Here is a 19,793-nt window from a genome sequence, read left to right as displayed (position 1 = left end):
CTTTGACTATTTTTTTAGGATAGTGCTATTTATGCATTTATTTTTACTTTTTACATATTTTTCTTCATTTTTACCATTCATCTTCTCGATTCATTTGATCAGACAGCCGAAAACTGAGAATGGTTTGTGAGAAATAAACATGAATGTGTGAACATCACTACTCTTTTCAATAGAAATAAATTTAAAATAGTGATTTGCTAATTAGTTATTACACTTAAGTGAATAAAGAGGTGTACCCTTGTAATTCTTGAGTTCGATATCTAGAGCCTAGACTAGGTGGGCTGTCCGATTGATCTGCCCACAAAGAAATAGGCCCCTTTGTATTTGTATTTAAATATAACTTTGATGTGTAGGAACTTGCATACAAATATACTTATGCCGTATTGTTCCGTACTAGTGACACAATAGCGATATACTCGTATCATATATGTTGCTGGTACGACGTGCACCTAGTTGTTCAATGATGATTGAATAGCGTGGGCTCAAAACCCTGGGATTTCATACCGTTTTACTCTCTTTCAAATAGTATTTCAACCTTTTTAGCTCGTGCTAGTGCCCCCAGGAGAAGTTCAGTCCGTATTCGATGTGGGCGTTAGAACAATGCGAGGACCTTTCCTTAGTATAAGAGGACCGGAAAGAATGCATTTTTGGTGTACCAGTTATCGTATACACGGAGTCAATGATATTGGGCAGGGACCTTTCCTTAGTGCAAGAGGACTAGGAAGAATGCACCTCTGGTGTACCAATTATCGTACGCATAGAGTCAATAATATTGGGCGAGGACCTTTCCTTAGTACAAGAGGACCGAGAAGAATGCACCTCTGGTGTACCAATTATCGTACGCATAGAGTCAATGATATTGGGCGAGGACCTTTCCTTAGTATAAGAGGACCGAGAAGAATGCAACTCTGATGTACCAATTATCGTAAGCACAGAGTCAATGATATTGGGCCAGAAAATTCTCCATTTAAGTGAAGCCCAAATGCTGTCCCCGTCCAACACCTCTTCTTCCCTGCCTCAAATTTCTTATCTCCCAATGTTTTTCCTCTGTTTCCTTTCTGTTCTTGAATTCTCAGCGAAAATCTTATCAGCGGAGAGAGAAAGTGTTCAACCATGAACACCTTAACTTCAACCTCTCTCTGCAACTTCCAATATCCTTTCACCGTTTCGAACCCGAGAAACGTTTCACCCTGCAATTCTCCGTTTCCCACCAAATTTTTTTTCAGACTTTATGCCAATGCCAATGAGCTGGATGCTCCGGCAGCAGTGGAGGAACCAAAGCCAGAGCTAGAAGAAGCCAAGCCACCGGAAGCCGGAAAGTCCACCACTTTCTCTGCTGCTTCTCCACTCGACAAGGACCTCAAAAAGGTTGGATTTTTATACCTTTTTTTGTTCATATGGGTGTCCTGAATTGCAATTTATAAAGACTTTGTTTGTAAATTTTATTGTGAATTGTGAAATTGGGTAGTGAAAACGGAATCATTATGTTAAGTGGGTTGTTGAGAGTGTGAATCCCGCAACGAGAAAAAGCTTATGCTCATATTATAATGCGGTGTCAGAGCAGGCTATTCAGTACATATTTTTTCGTTTGAGTTGAAGAATGTAAAGTCACATGTCCGAAACTTAAAAAAAAAAGATACGGCATACAATTTCCGCTACTAATGACATCGAAACCTTTTGCATAAAACCCCACACCTTATAGAGTCGAGTCACTGGTAATTTGCAAAAAGTTGTATTAGAGTTAGTTTGTGTGCTTTAGTGAGCCTAATGTGGGCTAATGTATTGGATGAAACTTAAGCCAAAAATCAACATCGATTTCTACCCGGAAAAGCATTTCACTTGTATCTGACTACCAAAAATATGAACAAAGAAATAAACTAGTTGAAGAAGCTAATAGAATTGTATCGACGTCTCTTTAACATCAAATCTGTGATGAAAGTAATCTACATTGAGAATAGTCCGATTTCGGCTATGTTTCCAAACATAGTTTACCCAACCGGATGGATGTTGAGAGTATGAATCCCACGTCGGTGAAAGAAGGGACCTCGCATGTGAGTTGGTATGATCGCATCCTCACACGCCCCAACTTTCTTCAACCGGATGGATTCCTTTTTGTTTAGCATATCCACCCCGTGTAGTGATAGATTGTTTTTCTCCGATAGAAAACTGTCATGTAATCAATTTCTCACAACGCTATGCTTCCATTTTTTTTGCAACAGGTGGTTCAGAAGACTGCTGCAACCTTTGCACCAAGGGCTTCGACAGCTTCCAAAAACCCCGCTGTGCCCGGTAGTACTCTCTACACTGTTTTTGAGGTTCAAGCCTATGCCTCCATGCTGCTAGGTGGATTTCTGTCCTTCAATCTCATCTTCCCATCGAACGAACCAGACATATGGAGGTTAATGGGAATGTGGTCCATTTGGATGTTTAGTAAGTTATCCCCCTCTAAATGTACCTCCAAAGTTTCCTCTTGTAGCAAAGATATAATGAACAAAGAATTTAACTTTCTAATTTTGCAGCAATTCCTTCACTGCGTGCACGAGACTGCTCGAAAAATGAGAAGGAAGCTCTAAACTATCTCTTCCTCCTCGTCCCGTTACTCAATGTTACAATCCCATTCTTTGTGAAGTCCTTTGCTGTCGTTTGGTCTGCTGATACTGTAGCCTTTTTCGCCATGTATGCGTGGAAGGTATGCGATCACAGATTCAGATGTTTGAATTAGGCATTCCTTTTTATAATTTGTGATATTTCTCTGCTAATATAGCAAGTAACATACGTTCTGTTTCTACAGCTTGGGTGGCTAGAAAGAAAAGACTAGGAATTGAAGTTGCTTGCTCGTTTCAAATCAATGGATAGGCACATCATTTATACCAAGTTTCTAGATGCTGACGGCTTGAAAGTACGACAAGAGCTTGTACGTTTACATGAAAAAATGGTGCTTGCCTCACTTGCAGTCTGCAGGAGCCAAAACCATTGTCGATTTTTGGGAAATGTCGAGAGAAGGGATGCATTCGATCATGTTCAGGCGATCTTGTTTGTATAGGATGAATATTGACAAGTGAAAATATAGTTGAACAAAGTAATGCAGTGATACATTTGTACATAAAATTACTGAATCGTTTCCCTGTTGTTCTTACTTCTATTCGTGATACCTTTTTTACTCTCCTTTGATTTCTCTTTAATTTCGTTCTACGTTTCTGGAATCTCAATGGTTACTGCATCAATTCGCTCCTTCATCCTCACTAGAAATGTGTTCCGCTTGAGCTCACGGTCAAAATCAAGATGAATTTGCTGTTTAAATAGAGACTCATAAATTTACCTCATCAACAACGAAAATCCATGGCTGAACTAACAAAATGCCCAATCAATGGAACCAAAATTTCAGTACAAAATTTGAATCATCATTGATTTGTTTGTTTTACAAAATTAGAACAAAAATTTCGGTAGTTGATTACATGAAGATCATTCTATACATAATCGTCATCGCTGTCATCATCATATTCAGAACCTGAATCGTCGCTCCTTGGTTCTGTGAGCGTATTCATATCAAACGATGGCAATGATTCCATCTCCTCCATGTCAATGGTGTCGTAGTCCATCCGTTGTGCAAACTTTTCATCAGAGCAATTGAGAAGCCATCCAAGGGAGCATTTCAACGCTTTCTTTGAAACCATCTTATGTCTTGGTTTTATAGTCGATTCCAGACCATAAGTAAAGAATGCTGGGAAAGCAACCAAGTCATCCAAAGGCCTTTGCATCTCTGTTTGAAAGAAATCAAAGCTGAGTTTCATGATGTCCAGATTCAAGGCAAGCAACTGGGGACACCCGACGACCATCTTCCTCACTTGCTCCAAGGAAAATCCACAATTCTTAAGGAAATCGACATGCTTCATCATAGGTCTATCACTGAGGCTAACAACTTGAGGCATCTTCTCAACAACTCTGCCAAAGTCCTCGGGATCCAAATCTATTACCGACTTGAGTGAACTTTGTTGACTGAGAAGCTTAGGCTTGAGATCAATTCCTATGATCTCAGGATACTGTGCCACTACAGAAGCAAGTGATTCTTCTCGAACACAAAACTCCAAAAGGGATTGAATATTCGGTTTCACCCTCTCCTCCAATCCAAACCCAAGGATGTGAGGACGCTTCTCTATCAGTCTAGCCACTCCCAGTCTAGGAATACCCAGCTTTTCGAGATACTCAACAAAAGGCTTGATCACCCTACCTACACGCATCCCTAAAATCTCAGGGTATCTAGTTAAAACTCCTCCAATCTCCCTTCTTGCAACCCCAATTCCAACTAAATAAGCCACCGAAGTGCTCATGGTCCCCTCGAGCTTGAATCCCAGCACTTCTGGATATTTCTCAAGAACCCGAGGAATGTCATCCGGTTTGATATCCATTCCTTGAAGATACTTGACCACTGGTGAAAGGTCAATAACAACACTAGCATGCAGGACTTGTGGATATCTTCTCAAGAACTCTGCGAATGTGGATTTCCTAACACCCAACTTCCCAAGATAATCGAGCACAGGAATCATGTTTTTCTTCACACTACAGCCTAGAACAAGTGGATAGTTGTTAATGTCTTCGACTGTAAGTCCCAGATTGTGAAGAAAATCCACACGTTCCCTCATAACTTCGACTGTAACAGGAAGCTCCAATCCATCAAGCTCATCAGGGATAATACCAATTCCTCGCAAGAAATCATAAACCCGGGCACGAATTTCCATCCTTTCATTCTTCATCTCTAAGAGACTAGGACGACTATATAAGGATGAAGAACCTCTATCTCTCCTACCTGCACGACTGGTGTTTGTATTTGAAACCGATGAATCCTTATAACTGGTTGCTGACCTTCTACCAGAAACAGAATACTGACACCTTGTCATCAACCCTATCAACTTCTCTCGATTGCAAAGCGTGGATATAGAAGTGAATTGGGGCTTAAGAGATGTAAGTACCGGTAACTCTGAATGCACAAGCAAAAAGCTGGGTTTCGTAATACCAGTATAGCATCTGATCTTCATACTTCCAGATTCAAAACTACCAACCCGCCTGCGAAAAACGAAGGGCTCAACTCAAATACATAGTAGTACCAATGCAGAGAACAACATGATAATCTTGTTCATCAAGGCACATCTACTAATACAAGAAGATAATAACAGTGAGTTATCATAGGCAAAAATTACTCAAATCTACTAATCCAACATGATTTTCTTACTTTCGAATGACGGACTAACAAACAAGATTCTAAAAGACACTAGGCGCTAGTTAGACAGTGGGTTAGGGCTTAGGGTCTAGACGGATTTAAGTAAATCTATTATATTTTGTGTAAATAAGTGTTTCTTTATACTTAGAATATATATAATTTTATCATAAACTACAAAATAAATTACAAAATAATATAACATATATAATATGAAGTACTGAAACATAATGAAAATATAGAGAATAATCATATAATGTATGGTTAATTAAGTATTTAACATGTTTCTTACAATTTATTAAAAAAAATAAAATGTAAATGAAAGTTATCTATTTTCTGTCTAAATGAGTCGCAAGAGGGTATGGGCGGGCTAGACGGACGCCTATGCGACCTAGGCGTCTCGGCAGATTTAGGTGCCATTTCTTAATTTTTAAACATTTAGGCATTAACCAGGCCGGTAACCAGCTGCCTGGTAATTTTTAGAACAGAGCTCACAAATTCTAATGAAATACAGCAGCCAAAAGACGGTTAATTTTCATTTCTGAGACAAATTTCTACAAAAATACATAAAAGAATACAAATTTCATATCTTAGGCACCAAAGAAAATTTGGGTTCTACCATTTACATCCAAAAATACATAAACCGAAGAATTTAGCTTTTTTTTCAGTAGGAAAAGCCGAACTGCAGAAAGTTTAGCTTCTTTCAAAAGCAGATAGTAAAAAGCCACTCATTACACAAAGTTGCAGAGAAGGAAGAAGAGAAAACTCAATTATCCATTTCTCGTATTTTCTCCATTTCGTCGGTGAAATGCTTGTTAACTTGAACAAAGTTGTAGAAAAGAAGAAGAAGAAGAAGAAGAAGAAGAAGAAGAAGAAAGAAGAAGCTGACCTGTTCGTGGAGTTGGCTCAGGCTGAGAATTGCTTAAGCTGCTTATCCAGAGAGCCGCTAAGATCAACCCATCAATGGCAGACAGCTCGAGCAGCAGCTGGGCAAACACTCTCGTCTCCTCATCCGGCTAAAGCTTAAAACCTTTTGCAAGAGGATTTGGTCTTGGACTCTTGTATGCCTCATCCCTCATAAAAGTGATTTTGGGCCTAAAAGTGCTTTTGGGCCTGCTGCAACCCAACAATAAATTAAAGAATAAAGTTACTCGGCGTTCCTCATGAAAGAATCAGAGAAAGTAGAAGTTGTGGAAGGAGCGAGAAAATGGCAGGGCCTTCTTCGCTTACTATCTTCTTCTTCAGCTTGCTGTTCTTCTCTGCAGTATCTGAAGCTTCCAAATGCTCACTCAAAGGTAACAGGTCCTTCTTAATCTTTCATGAATTTACACAAATCGTGCTTCAAATCTTTTTTTTTTTTTTTCATCAAAGAGTGTTAGTAGTTGTTTTCTTGATCATTGGTTTATGGTTAATGATCGTTTGATTCATGATTAATGTCTCTAATGGTGTTTGATTCTGTATTTTCTGGGAATTTTGAGACTGCCCAAGTGGTGAAATCTTCCATCTTCTTATATCCTTCGGATTGTGGGTAATATGCTTGTTAATGATATAGATTAAGCTAATTAACTATTAATTGCTAGTGTATATGAGTTTGTTTGGAAGTGCATTTAGAATGGGTGAAAGCGTTTTTGGCGAAAATGTTTCTGGACTCAAATCTTAATAAAAATGCAATTGAACTTCAAGTCCTTTTGGAATCCAAAAACATTTTCTTTAAAAGCGTTTTCAATCATTTTAAAAGCACTTCCAAATGAGCATTTGATTCATAATTAATGTCTCTAATGGTGTTTGGTTCTGTTTTCTTCCCTTCTTGAACTTGATGTTTTGGTTGTTTCCTGGGAATTTTGTGCTTGCCCACATGGTGAAATCTTCGACTCTCTTATATCCTTCGGGTTGTGGGTAATATGCTTAATAATGTTGTGGATTAAGCTAATTAATTAACTATTATATTGCTTAAAATGTATATGTTGGATGCAGGATTACCTCTAGTAAGAAATATAAGTGAGCTTCCACAGAATAACTATGGAAGGGCGGGTTTGGCACACACAACTGTTGCTGGTTCACTCTTGCACGGGTTGAAAGAGGTATATCCGTTCCACCATTCGCTTGAGAATTTATTGTTCTTGTGATCTTAGTGGCTTAGAGGACTATAGTCTACACCATTTGATTTGCAAAATGACCTCAAGCAAGATTTCACTGAAAGTTGTCCGATAATATACTCGTGTATATGTGCTGTCATCTTAAACCGTCTATATCTAAAACTTCTTGTCCTTCGATGTGCCTTGGACATTGTAGATCATACTTTGCGATGAACAAGTTATGAATTCGAGAATTTTTTGGGGGGGACGTATATATGATAGAGTTATCGGGTTCACAGGTTGAGGTATGGCTACAAACATTTGCTCCAGGATCAGGCACACCAATACACAGGCATTCTTGTGAAGAAGTTTTTGTTGTCCTAAAGGGAAGTGGAACTCTTTACCTTGCACCGAGCTCGCACGAGAAGTTCCCTGGAAAGCCACAAGAGTTCTCTATCTTTGCAAATAGCACATTTCACATACCTGTTAACGATGCTCACCAGGTAAACCTAAGCATTCTACACTTAATATGTTTTATTTTTCTCCGATAGGCAATTCACAACTTACCCGTTGCTTTGCAGGTCCGGAATACAAATGAACATGAGGATTTGCAAGTGCTTGTCACCATATCTCGTCCGCCAGTTAAAGTGTATGCAATCCACCTTCTTTCATCTTCTATGTTTAATATCATCTATTACTTCTTCAACTTCAGTCCGATATCAAATAGAGCACCATGATATGCAGATGCAATTCTTTCGCGTTCTCATGCCAGATTATTTGTTTCTTCTTTTTCGGATTTTAAAGAACGGTGAATGATACTTCCACCCTTGGTTTCAACTTTCAGGTTCATATATGAGGACTGGTTCATGCCTCACACTGCTGCAAAGTTGAAGTACCCCTACTTTTGGGACGAAGAATGCCTTGAAGTTGAATCGCCGCCAAAGGATGAGCTATGATATCTTAGAAACGTCGCATAAAACCGTTGTAAATCATCTAATCTTGTTGTCGTTCGCAAAAAGGCATGGAGTTTGTAGAGTTTTAAGTTTTCAGATACACACTGTATTTGTACTTTGTAGCAAAATCTCACAGATGTTAATTGGGATGATTGCAAGCGAGGTTCCGCAATTCGCAAAATGGCAAGTAATTGGGATGATAGACGGACGAAAGTTATGACACCCGTAGCGATTTCGAACGATAAAAAATTTCTGTTTACTGATACAAAGGTATAAGATATGAAGAGATGAGAACACAGTTACAGGAAGGACTCCTCTTGACCACAGATTACATAAGTTAGACAACAAATCGTCACTTCTTTTTAGTCATGCTTCGCCGTACAGCCTCCTTTTCTGCAACCAGAACACAAAACTCTGCGCCGAGCATTTCATGTATAGCAACATTTATCGAACTGCTCAAATCAACCGTCTCCATGATCACTTCTACGGTAATACTGAAGCCTAATGTAGACAATGCGCGGATAGCATTTGCAGTTCTGCATATGTTCTCTCTTGTCTGTTGCGGAGTGTAGTTTTTCTCCTGATCTTCGGGACTAATGGAATTTTTATCGGCTTTGGTATCATGTTGTTCAGACTTGTGATCCACTAGCATATCGTCGGTAACTTCAACATGTTCACCAACCCAGATGAAACCGTTACAGCCAAGTATCAGGTCAATGCCATAGTTTTCTAGATGATGGAAGTGCTGCTTTCGTCGTTTCACTAGATAAGAAGGAACTGTGAGCAACTGACCCCTTCCAAGCTGCAAAGCAGGTTAAAATCATTGTGAGAAATACTAACAAATAACGGATAATGCCTGAACAAAATGTTCAGAAGCATCCTTCTAAAAGTTAACGAATTATATAGAAGACAAACCTTTCCATACTTCTGACTTCTTGCTTGGAGATGTAAACCATCATGTTGGAAACCACGAACTTCAGCCTGGAAAAGGGAAAGTATTTGTAACAATGGATCAAGTCTTAATTTGTTCCTTTTTTCTATTCAATTAGGCCAGTAATACATGTTACATGACTTACACAAATGACATCATTCTCTTCAAAAATGCTGCGCATGTTGAGTTCATCCAGGGCAGTTCGGCGCCTCTAGCAATTGAAAGAGTGAAACTTAAATGAGGGATTGTAACGCAACATTTACAGTAGTGGAAAATCCAAATTGAATCCGAACATGTTTCTATTTCAAGAGTGGATGGCGGAAATACGTGACTTCTATTGAAAAGGGGTTCAAATTATCTAAATAAAATAGAATATAAGGGTTCTGTAGCGTTCAGATTGATAAACAAAAATTCAAACAAAGAAAATCTAGATCATCTAACAGATTTATATACAGCTATATGAATCCATAGAACAGAATTCCACGCTCTGTGTCAAATATGTCTAACTGTAAAATTGGCATTCCCTTGTTCCATCTCAAGGTTATCTTTGTCACTAATCAACAAAACTGTAAACAGTGGACAATCTACTGAACGACGAACCAGTTAGCATTCTTCTTGAAAGTGTTTTACACCACTCCGACTCACTTATTTAGCAACACTATGAATTGCATATCTGGTAAAAGAAAGTTATAACTACTGATGCTTGCTGCCAACTTGGGCTAACAGTTATACCTGTATGCCGTCAGGTAAGTTCATCGAAGAAAGCATCAACACTGCATCATGGCTATAGTTTATCTCCACTCTCCAACGCTTCGGAGCAACCTAAACCATAATTTATCACAAGATCACAAAAAAGACTCATAAAACCAAATGTTTCTCAACAAAGAAAGCAAATCATCAATAATCGAACTTTCGATAAAATTAATCGAATTGTAGTTCAGCATTCCTGTTTTCACCTCAATAACACGCCCCACTATGATATCTCCAACCTCTGGTTTGTACCTTAATTTATTTTCAAAAATTCCATAAGCCCCAAATGATTAAAATTTCAACAAAAATTAACTAAAAACCAAAAAAATTAACACTTAATTAGTAAGTACCTGGCCCTTAAAGAACGCACATAAACCAGCTTATTGACTCTCTCGACGACGCCGCAAACCGTCGCAACAACTTCCCCATTGACCTCAGAGGTCCCATGTCCCCTGAATTCACAAAAATCCGAGACACCCATAAATTATTTTACACTTGGATAAAAATTTGAAGAAAACCCAAGTCGAAAATCCCAAAATCAGAGCATTATGGAGAGAGATAGAGAGAGACGTACTTGAGAAGGCCGTCTTCGTAGTTAACGGGGATGGAATCAGCGACGGTGACGGAAGCGTTGGAATTGGCCTTTGAAGCCAAAGACTCGAGCTTTTCGAGAGCTCTCTGCAGCCGGACCTTCTGGGTTTGGTTCAGCGAAAGCTGTAAATCTTTCATCTTTCTCGCTGTGGAAGAGAGAGAGAGAGAGAGAAAGGAGAAAAACCCTGAACCCTAGCCTGAGTTTTTAGACCATTGCATGGATTTGGGAAGCAATGAATGGGGCTAACATTTTAAGGCCCATTAAAAAAATGATGAAAGTAAGCCCACATTAGAATGGGATCATTGGGCCTCGTTAGAAAAGATTTTTCACGAAATACGACCAATAGACTACGTGTAATAATACAGTTAGTTAGAAACTTGAGAAAGAATTCAACCAATTATATTATGATAATTAGTGTACCGGACCGTATTACCGGCATCAAAAATTTTGCAGATCCCAAACTTGGTATCGTGATCTTAAGTAGAAGACCTAAACAACTATATAGATCACAGCAGAAAAAATAGGGTCAAGATTCGAGTTCGTTTACTAACTTATTATACTTGGGAATTTAGCATGCAACTTGAAAATTTGCCCTTTCGGCAAGCAGGAAAAAAAAATAAAAAATAAAAAAAACTTGAAAATTGCCTTTTCTTTGTTCACATCATTGAAGAAACTTGACGTCCATGAATTTAAATGTCAATTACACATGAAAAAAGAAAAAAAAATGCAAAAATTCGAGTTCAAATATTTTGCAATCAAAGTTTTTGGTGGCTTCTCTCTGCCCTATTTACTTGAGTGACAGGTGTTCTTTTTAACTTAATTTATATTTATTTTTTTATTAAAGAGATAAGTTGAAGAGTTAAACATTGTTGAGTGAACTTTAAATAAATAGCCAGATGTAAACAAATAAAATAGATCACAGAGAAACCACATAGATTTTTGAATGCAGAAGATTTGATCTCCAAAATTTCCATTAAAAAAAATATTTCATTTTTTTTTTTTTAACAAACGATATTTCCCTTTTAAAGAGGCAGAAAAATATGAAAGGTAATATAAAACTGCCTAAAATAATATCAAGAAAGTGAATGCATCAAGCAAACAATAATAATTTTGGATAATATAATAGTATAATTGCCTTGCTATATTTTGTTACATGGGGTCGTACGTATAACCTAATTACCTAACCTTGTTACAAAAACCAAATCCCCCTCTTTCTCTTCCTCCGAGTAATCTTCTCTTCCTCACAATCCCACCGACCTGCCTCCTCCCCCCAAATTTTTGTTATATCAATCATTAACCTCTAACCTCTCCCCTAAACCTTCTCTCAACCAGCCTATGGCCACCACTCTCCCTGGTCCTCCTCTTCTTCCTTGATCCCCTCCACCACCTTTTTCTACCATCAAGGGCAGGATGGCCGTCTCATCGACATCTCATGGCCTCCTGTCTATCCTCCTCCTCATCCTCATCCACCTTCTCGTCTTCCTCCATTGCCCCACCCATGTTGCTGCCACCACAGGCATCCGCCTTGGCATCATCAGGAAACCTTCTCCGAATGTTGCCATCTTTCGAGAAGCACCAGCTTTCCAAAACATGGATGCCTGCGAGCATGCAGAGAAAATTCACATTGCTATGACACTAGACTCCAATTACCTAAGAGGTACCATGGCGGCCATGCTTTCAATACTACAGCACTCGATGTGCCCAGGGATTGTTGAGTTCCACTTTCTCTGGGCACGGTTCGACCCCGAGGTGCTCTCCAACATCCAATCCACCTTCCCCTACCTCAACTTCAATGTCTACCGCTTCGATTCGAATAGGGTACGTGGGAAAATATCAAAGTCGATACGCCAAGCCTTGGACCAACCCTTAAACTATGCACGTATTTACCTAGCCGACATACTTCCAGTTGATGTGAAGAGGGTTCTATACCTAGACTCGGACCTTGTGGTTGTGGATGACGTGGCAAAGTTATGGAAGGTTGACTTGCAAGGCAAGGTATTGGCAGCGCCAGAATATTGCCATGCAAACTTCACCCAATATTTCACAAAATCGTTCTGGTCCGACAGTGAAATGTCCAAAACGTTTGAGGGCAGAAATCCTTGCTATTTCAACACAGGGGTGATGGTGGTGGATGTGGATAAATGGAGACAAGGTGAGTGCACTAAGAAAATGGAGGAGTGGATGGTGGTGCAGAAGCAAAAGCGAATTTACCATTTGGGGTCTTTGCCGCCATTTTTGTTGGTTTTGGCGGGAGACATCACAGCCGTTCATCACAGGTGGAATCAACATGGACTCGGTGGGGACAATCTCGAAGGCAAGTGTAGGAGTTTGCATCCTGGCCCTATAAGCCTATTGCATTGGAGTGGGAAGGGCAAACCCTGGTTGAGGTTAGATTCAAGAAAGCCCTGCACCGTTGATCATCTGTGGGCCCCCTATGATCTCTACCGTTCATCAGCTCATCATTTTGAAGAATGAGATGATGAGATCAATGGTGGGAAAAGCAAGAAGGTGAAAAATAGTTTTGGACTATGAAATTTGGGTCAGTGGGGATAAGGGAGTTTGATTAACTAGAAGAGCAAGAAGGTGAAAAAAACGGTCAATGGGTAGGTTGCTATCCTTTTTCTTTTTACCCTTTGATTTTTATCTTAGACCAAGTAAAAAAAATAAAGGAAAAGTATAGAAAGGAAAGTAAAACTGTGGGGAGTAAACTAATTTGGGTTAAGGCTGGTTAATTGCAAGTAGGGCATATTTCGTACTTAGAGGAAACACATGGAGGAGGAAGAAGACCACATAATGTTATCAGCATAGCTTTTGACCGCCGGAAGATCCTCTTACCAGAGTTTTATGGCGGCCCTCAACAGTATTTGTTTAAATACGAAATTATGTCTCCAAATCCAGTTTAGTGTATAATTAAGTTTATTTAGCCTAACAATTTGTTGATACATCGTTGTTTTTTCATTTTTAATATAGTTTTTCTTGTACTTCTTGTAGCATCTTATAGTTTGATGAGATGAAGCAATTGAGACTCCAAAATTACTTAAAAAACTAACTCTTTCTACCACCAAACAAGGTTACCAATGCCGAAATTTTGATGGAAGTCTCTTGGCAATTTCAAATTATCCAGTCTCGGATATCCCATCCACATCAATTTTCTGATTTTTTGTTTTTTTGTTACATATGATTCTTTTTCCTCGTGGTTTCAGAGACCCGATGGTCACACTGAACAGATTTAACCACACCTTCTTATCGAGAAATTTAAAAAATTTCAATGTAGGTGACAAAATCACATAATGTTCTTAATTCAAATGTTATCATTTGAGTGGACGACCAAATTGACAAAACTAATTAATCAAATTAACATGTCATGCAAACATGAGTTTAGCTGAGTTCGTTATAGCAATGTACGTCACCCTCTGTGCTTAACTTTGAATCCTCTTCTTCATAATTTAGATAAAATTATTGTAATCAGTCTATCGTTTGTTAAAAAAAAAAAAAGACATCAAATCAAACATGTCATGCTAGTTATACGCAACAATTTCTCCTAATTGAAAAAGTAATGAGTTATATAATCCACATTATTCTCCCAATTTATCATCCTATTTTGCTCATCGCCAAACTCCTTTTAATAAAAACTTTAATTGCAAATGCTGCTCTTTACATGTACAAATTTACTTTTTTTTCTTCTTCTTAATTTACATGTATAAAACTACTTTGAAAAGCTAAAGTGCATAATAACCAGTACAGTACATAGTTTTGACAATAGCCATTCCAACCTTTAGGAAGCTCTTTGCGACTACCTAATAGTCTCAGTAATTGTAAACTTGCAACTCCGACGAGCCACCGCGCCAACCGCCACATGACATATTTGTCGGGCTAAGACTTCCTCGGCTCAATGCCATAGTTCCTCCCCATAGCTTCCTTTCTGCTCTGAATAAACGCTTCTGATTTTTCGTTTATGTTTGGAGCAATGTGAAAAAGTGGCCTTACGCGCCGCCTTAACGCAATCTTTGATCCTTTATCATCATCTTCTATCTCCATTGCTAGTGTCAACTTTTCGCCACCCATTACACCCTTTCCTTTCTTCATACTATTTTTCTCCTTATCTGGTTTCGGTACATCTTTAATGCTCAAAACCTTCGTCAGGTTGCCCTTGTGTTCGGAAACATTGGCCTTCACTGGATCACCTAACTTGTCAATATGCGTCCACGATTCAAAGCCATCGGTTTGCTTGTAGTGAACTTGAATCTGAAGACCAGAATCCTTCTCCGGCGTCTGGCTAGCCTCATGATGGTCCATTGTCTCAACCCCTTTAGGGTTAGCAGGTGGAATCATAGGCTGTTCGTCTTGATCAGGCATCGGATGGCCTAACATTACTTGCTTAACAAGGAGTCTACCGACCAGGCTATTCACAATGAAGGTGAAGATCCTGTGGCAAATGCCAGTAGGCTCGGTGCGGTTGAGCTTCTCCTGCATTGTTTAATTTCGAATGAGAAGCTAGATTTAAAGACGAGCTCCGACGGAGGCTGGGGATGAAGGTTTAGATGGAATGTTTGGGGATGAAGATTATTTATGTGCACCGAACAAACTGCAAAGTCATTTGGATGTGTGATTCCATGCTTGGAAATGTGGTAATGAAAAGTAGGAAAGAAAGAATGTTATAACTTTGATGGAAGAACTAATACTAGTTTTGTCTTGTAATCCAACCCAAGGGGCGAAGATAAGACAAACTTTATCTCCTTAAGCGGGGTTCGAATGTATGAGTCCTAAAACATCATTACACTGGTTTTATGTCAAATATTCTGTTAGCTCCAATTGGGGGAAGATAAGATAATATGTTAAATTCCTTCGATAGGACTTTGGTACGAAGCAAAAGCAACTTGCAAGAATATCATAGGGAAATTCATATGATACCATGCATTTGGAGAGAGCTAGTATTTTACTTTGCTTGCAATCACTTTTATTCGAAAACAGCAACCCCTCTTGATTTTTACACACTTCAGGATGAGTTTTGGTTCTTTCACGTTCGGCTGGCATAATCGGGAACTTGAAAGAATCAACTCAACCAGAGTGTTAATAAACTTGAATGAACGTCACCGGAAGCTCATGTGCACCGGCAAATACTAGGATAAACACTTACAATACTCCGCCGTAGTATTCGACATTGAATTTTAGAGCCCAAAACTTAGCCAAAACGAAGTGCATGCCTGAACATCTATAGAAAGTCTTGTATAATTTTTAGGAATCATATAAATGAAATGAGACATGGGCGGAGCCATTATAAAAAATTTCGAGTGTTACCAAGAAAACTTCAAGCTCATATTGGTCATGGGTCGAGGATGAAATTGAACTATATGATATCTCCCATAACCCACAAACATATGGGAAAGATCTGACATGAAGGTGTCACACCTTCGTGACGATGTGAGTTTCGATTAGCGTGTTATTCATAGAATTACTTTTAAATATTGTTTTTATTTTTTATTTTTTTTTAATACAGTGATGTGTTTACACAAAGGAGGTAGGGGACTTGGTTAAGCCACACATTGCCATAATAACTTCGTCCAAATTCACCTTTGATAAGAATCGAATCTAACACAACTTATTTACAAGTGAAAAACAATACCCATAATCTATTGGGCGATGCCTGTTTTAATTGGAAAGGGATCCTCTCTAAATTTATTCCTCCTAATTCATCAAGTCCAAGGATCCGAGTCGTTGAAATTTGATTCAAGTTCCAACGGCTATAAACATAAGGCCATTTTAAAAGATATAAGTTGGATCAAATTTTAATGGTCCGGATCTTCGAACTTGGTGGATTTGAAGAAAGGAATCCGGAGAGGATTCCTTTCTGTTTTAATCAGACGGATCACTACTTTCGATGTTCATCCCTGCTTGTCACGTGGGTCTTGCTCAATGTTGGGTCTATAAAAAAGTATTGGGCCAATAATCCATACTTTATTTTGGGGCCATATCCATAGTTAAAGCCCAAACACCCAGCTAGACATTGACCACCCACCTCACTGATTCGAACTACACTTCAAGCGCACGTTAACGTCCCTAAATTTCCAGTTTCTCACTCTACTCCAACCCCTCTCTCTCTCTCTCTTCCAAATTTTCTGGTAAATCCCAATCCCTCTGCTTTCCCAATTTTTTCCTCCATGAATTTCTTCAAATCCGTATTCTCCGACGACCCAGATCCCCCAAACCCCGAACCCGAATCCGAATCCGAAACCGGGTCTCCCAACAACCCAGAACAAGAACACCCAGATCCGAAGTCCCCACCGACACAACCCAATCCAAACCCGACCGGCAACACCGGCGCGTGGATGTTCGGCGATCTGATCAAAACGCTATCGACCAGATCCGAGTCGGTGATCGAGACCTACCGCCGCGACCTGCAAGAATTCGGGTTGGGTCTGAAGAAAGAGATCGAGGTGGCTCAGGGGTCGTTGGAGACGGTGGGGCACGTCATCGATGAGTTCGGGAACACAGTGCTTCAAGGGACGGCCCAGATCCTCGCCGGCGACGAATCGGATTCCTCCGACGCCAAAGACCAAAGCTTTAGCTCTCAGCAGAGCATGAATTCGAAACGGTACAGTAGGTTTGACGCTCAGGTGCGTGCGATTCAGGGTGACGCTAGCACTTACTGTGAGGAGCCTGAGGATTTGGATGATTACGGAAAATGGCAATCTGGGTTCGATTTGGAGGAGAAAGGTGAAGAAATTGAGAGGCTTGTAGAAGAAAACGGAGCTGTGGAGGGGATTTACAAAAGCGTTGTTCCGAACAGCGTTGATCACGAAAGCTTTTGGTGTAGGTACTTTTATAGGGTTTATAAGCTGAGGCAGGCTGAGGATGTGAGAGTGAATCTCGTTAAGCGGGCGATTTCGATCGAGGAGGATGAGGAGTTGAGTTGGGATGTTGATGATGATGAGTATGATGACAATGTGAACAATGTGGTATTGAAAGTGAATCCGGTGAAAAGTACTGAAGTGGCTGCTGAAAGTTCTGGCAAAGATGGGAAAGTTGAGGACTTGAAGGTTGGGAATGAGGTTGGAGAGAAGAGTTCCAATAATATGGGAGAGGGGAGCTGTGTTGTTGAAGAGGCGAATGTGGTGTCGAAGAAGGATGATTTAGCTGCGAATAGTGAACTGGTCAGCAAAGGTTCTGAGCAGAAGGTTGTTCAGGAAGAGAGTAGCTCCGTTGGGGAATCTCAAATTGTCGAGAAGAAGGGTAATGATGTGGAGTTGAGTGGTGATAAGGGGTCTGAAAAGAAAATGCAAGTAGAAGGGGATTCCGGGAAAAAAGATTTACCATCGAAATTGGAGGAGAAAGGGGCGGTGGAAGGGAAGAAGAATGTAGCTGCCGGTAAAGGCCGTGTTGTTGAAGAAGCAAATGTGGTGTCGAAGAAGGATGATTTAGCTCCAAATAGCGAACTGGTCAGCAAAGTTTCTGAGCAGAAGGTTGTTAAGGAAGAGAGTAGCTCTGTTGGGGAATCTCAAATTGTTGAAAAGAAGGGTAAGGATGTGGAGTTGAGTGGTGGTAAGGAGTCCGAAAAGAAAATGCAGGTAGAAAGGGATTCCACGAAGAAAGACGTGCCATCAAAATTGGAGGGGAAAGCGGTAGTGGAAGGGAAGAAGAATGGGGTTGCTGAATCCGGTAAAGGCAATGATGTTCCGGCGGTTTCAATCAAGTCCTCGACGCCGGAGGAAGAAGACCTTGGATGGGATGAGATTGAGGATCTTAGCAGCATTGATGATAAAGAAGTTGGCCATGGTGGTGGAAGTGGAAGTCCTACTAACAAAGCCGAGCTCCGAAAGCGGCTCAGTACTGCTGCTGCTGAAGAAGAAGAAGATTTAAGCTGGGATATTGAGGATGATGATGATGTAACAGCTCAAGCTTGAGTAGCAAGTAAATTAGAGGGTTCTTGGTTCTTAAATTTAGTGCACGAAATTATTATGTACTCCCCCAATTTGTTCTTGGAAGTGTGATATATGTAAAGGGGGATTCTTTTAAAAAAAATCCCTGTTATTTTATCAGTTGGTTTAAAATGCAAATAGATTCCTTTATATCTGTAATTTGTGATGTTAAATCAGCCAGCCTTGTCTATAAAAGTATTCAATTTCATTAATTTGTGGATTTTTACCATTACTTAGCAAAATCTTAAGATGATGTTGGATAATAACTCGGGGTAGGAGCGTCTAACTACGTCGGTCATAGTGCAGAAACATGAGACTTTCTGTGTTTTGGTGCCACCTGCTCACTCTTAATCCACCCGGTATGAGAGATGCTCTAATCAGAAGTCCTTTAACAAACATCATCAACCAGAAGCACGAGACTCCTTGCGTTGCGGCCGCACCCCCTCACTCCTGTTCCATCCAATGTGAGAGATGCTCTAATCAGAAGTTCTTCGACAAACATCATCAACCAAAAGAATGAGACTTCTTGCGTTTCGGTCTCACCTACTCACTCTTGTTCCACCCAGTATGAGAGATGCTCTAATCAGAAGTCCTCTAACAAACATCATCAACCAAAAGCACGAGACTTCCTGCGTTTCGGTCCCCCCTCCTCAATCTTGTTCCACCCGGTGTGGGAGATGCTTTAGTCAGGAGTTCTCCGACAAACATCATCAACCAAAAGCACGAGACTTCTTGCGTTTCAGCCGCACCCCCTCACTCCTGTTCCATCCAATGTGAGAGATGCTCTAATAAGAAGTTCTTCGACAAACATCATCAACCAAAAGAATGAGACTTCTTGCATTTCGGTCTCACCTGCTCACTCTTGTTCCACCTAGTATGAGAGATGCTCTAATCAGAAGTCCTCTAACAAACATCATCAACCAAAAGCATGAGACTTCCTGCGTTTCGGTCCCCCCTCCTCACTCTTGTTCCACCCGGTGTGGGAGATGCTTTAGTCAGGAGTTCTCCGACAAACATCATCAACCAAAAGCACGAGACTTCTTGCGTTTCGGTCTCACCTGCTCACTCTTGTTCCACCCGGTGTGAGAGATGCTCTAATCAGAAGTTCTCCGACAAACATCATCATTTAAAGACAAACACGTCCGTAGAAGATCAGGAGGTTTCCCGAACCACAGACACTCCGAATCACGTGCTAGATCTATTTATGAAGCGCGGTTTTCACGTTTTGAATGTGAATTATATGCAGTTCCCTCTCATCCAAAAGAAAGTCTCTTGCATTTGCATATGCTTGTAGCTTTTATACGCCTAACGCCCCTTCTTCTGTTGACTCCTTGGTGCAGTTCCTGTAAAAGAAAGTCTCGCGT

General features: G+C 40.1%; 6 protein-coding genes across 8 annotated transcripts; 4 read left to right on the top strand and 2 right to left on the bottom strand.

The window, feature by feature from the left end:
- Positions 1-995: 995 nt before the first annotated feature.
- Positions 996-3,136, top strand: LOC103947536 (protein RESISTANCE TO PHYTOPHTHORA 1, chloroplastic). The gene is made up of 4 exons (XM_009358445.3): positions 996-1,368; positions 2,220-2,430; positions 2,520-2,689; positions 2,792-3,136. The coding sequence occupies exons 1-4, from the start codon at positions 1,114-1,116 to the stop codon at positions 2,816-2,818; spliced, it is 663 nt and encodes a 220-aa protein (XP_009356720.2). The 5' UTR covers positions 996-1,113; the 3' UTR covers positions 2,819-3,136.
- Positions 3,137-3,344: 208 nt separating this feature from the next.
- On the bottom strand, positions 3,345-6,229 carry LOC103947648 (transcription termination factor MTERF4, chloroplastic). Its single transcript, XM_048586944.1, has 2 exons — positions 6,102-6,229; positions 3,345-5,061 (listed from the first exon to the last, which is right to left on the bottom strand). The coding sequence occupies exon 2, from the start codon at positions 5,031-5,033 to the stop codon at positions 3,468-3,470; it is 1,566 nt and encodes a 521-aa protein (XP_048442901.1). The 5' UTR covers positions 5,034-5,061; positions 6,102-6,229; the 3' UTR covers positions 3,345-3,467.
- Positions 6,230-6,357: 128 nt separating this feature from the next.
- Positions 6,358-8,412, top strand: LOC103947537 (auxin-binding protein T85). 3 transcript variants are annotated; one of them, XM_009358446.2, is made up of 5 exons: positions 6,358-6,507; positions 7,187-7,293; positions 7,587-7,790; positions 7,869-7,936; positions 8,132-8,412. In XM_009358446.2, exons 1-5 carry the CDS (start codon positions 6,420-6,422, stop codon positions 8,241-8,243), a joined length of 579 nt encoding a protein of 192 aa, XP_009356721.2. In that variant the 5' UTR covers positions 6,358-6,419; the 3' UTR covers positions 8,244-8,412. The 3 variants fall into 3 exon arrangements, with proteins under 3 accessions (XP_009356721.2, XP_018503049.2, XP_048442979.1); XM_018647533.2 differs by having other exon boundaries at positions 6,376-6,514; XM_048587022.1 differs by lacking the exon at positions 7,187-7,293 and having other exon boundaries at positions 6,376-6,507.
- Positions 8,413-8,454: 42 nt separating this feature from the next.
- Positions 8,455-10,730, bottom strand: LOC103947538 (exosome complex component RRP4 homolog). The gene is made up of 7 exons (XM_009358447.3): positions 10,496-10,730; positions 10,272-10,373; positions 10,128-10,173; positions 9,904-9,993; positions 9,317-9,382; positions 9,156-9,221; positions 8,455-9,042 (listed from the first exon to the last, which is right to left on the bottom strand). Exons 1-7 carry the CDS (start codon positions 10,648-10,650, stop codon positions 8,593-8,595), a joined length of 975 nt encoding a protein of 324 aa, XP_009356722.1. The 5' UTR covers positions 10,651-10,730; the 3' UTR covers positions 8,455-8,592.
- Positions 10,731-11,796: 1,066 nt separating this feature from the next.
- Positions 11,797-13,552, top strand: LOC125478656 (probable galacturonosyltransferase-like 4). Its single transcript, XM_048587053.1, has one exon. The coding sequence runs from the start codon at positions 11,924-11,926 to the stop codon at positions 12,986-12,988; it is 1,065 nt and encodes a 354-aa protein (XP_048443010.1). The 5' UTR covers positions 11,797-11,923; the 3' UTR covers positions 12,989-13,552.
- A 2,990-nt stretch (positions 13,553-16,542) lies between these two features.
- LOC103947543 (BSD domain-containing protein 1) lies at positions 16,543-18,641 on the top strand. The gene has a single exon (XM_009358450.3). It carries the CDS (start codon positions 16,672-16,674, stop codon positions 18,412-18,414), a length of 1,743 nt encoding a protein of 580 aa, XP_009356725.2. The 5' UTR covers positions 16,543-16,671; the 3' UTR covers positions 18,415-18,641.
- Positions 18,642-19,793: the final 1,152 nt, after the last annotated feature.

The sequence above is a fragment of a genome, unplaced genomic scaffold (assembly GCF_019419815.1).
Source record: "Pyrus x bretschneideri cultivar Hongxiangsu unplaced genomic scaffold, Pyrus_bretschneideri_v1 Contig25, whole genome shotgun sequence".
Taxonomy (NCBI): domain Eukaryota; kingdom Viridiplantae; phylum Streptophyta; class Magnoliopsida; order Rosales; family Rosaceae; genus Pyrus; species Pyrus x bretschneideri.
The sequence above is the reverse complement of the archived record's forward strand: the minus strand, read 5'-3'. Positions and strand labels throughout refer to the sequence as shown.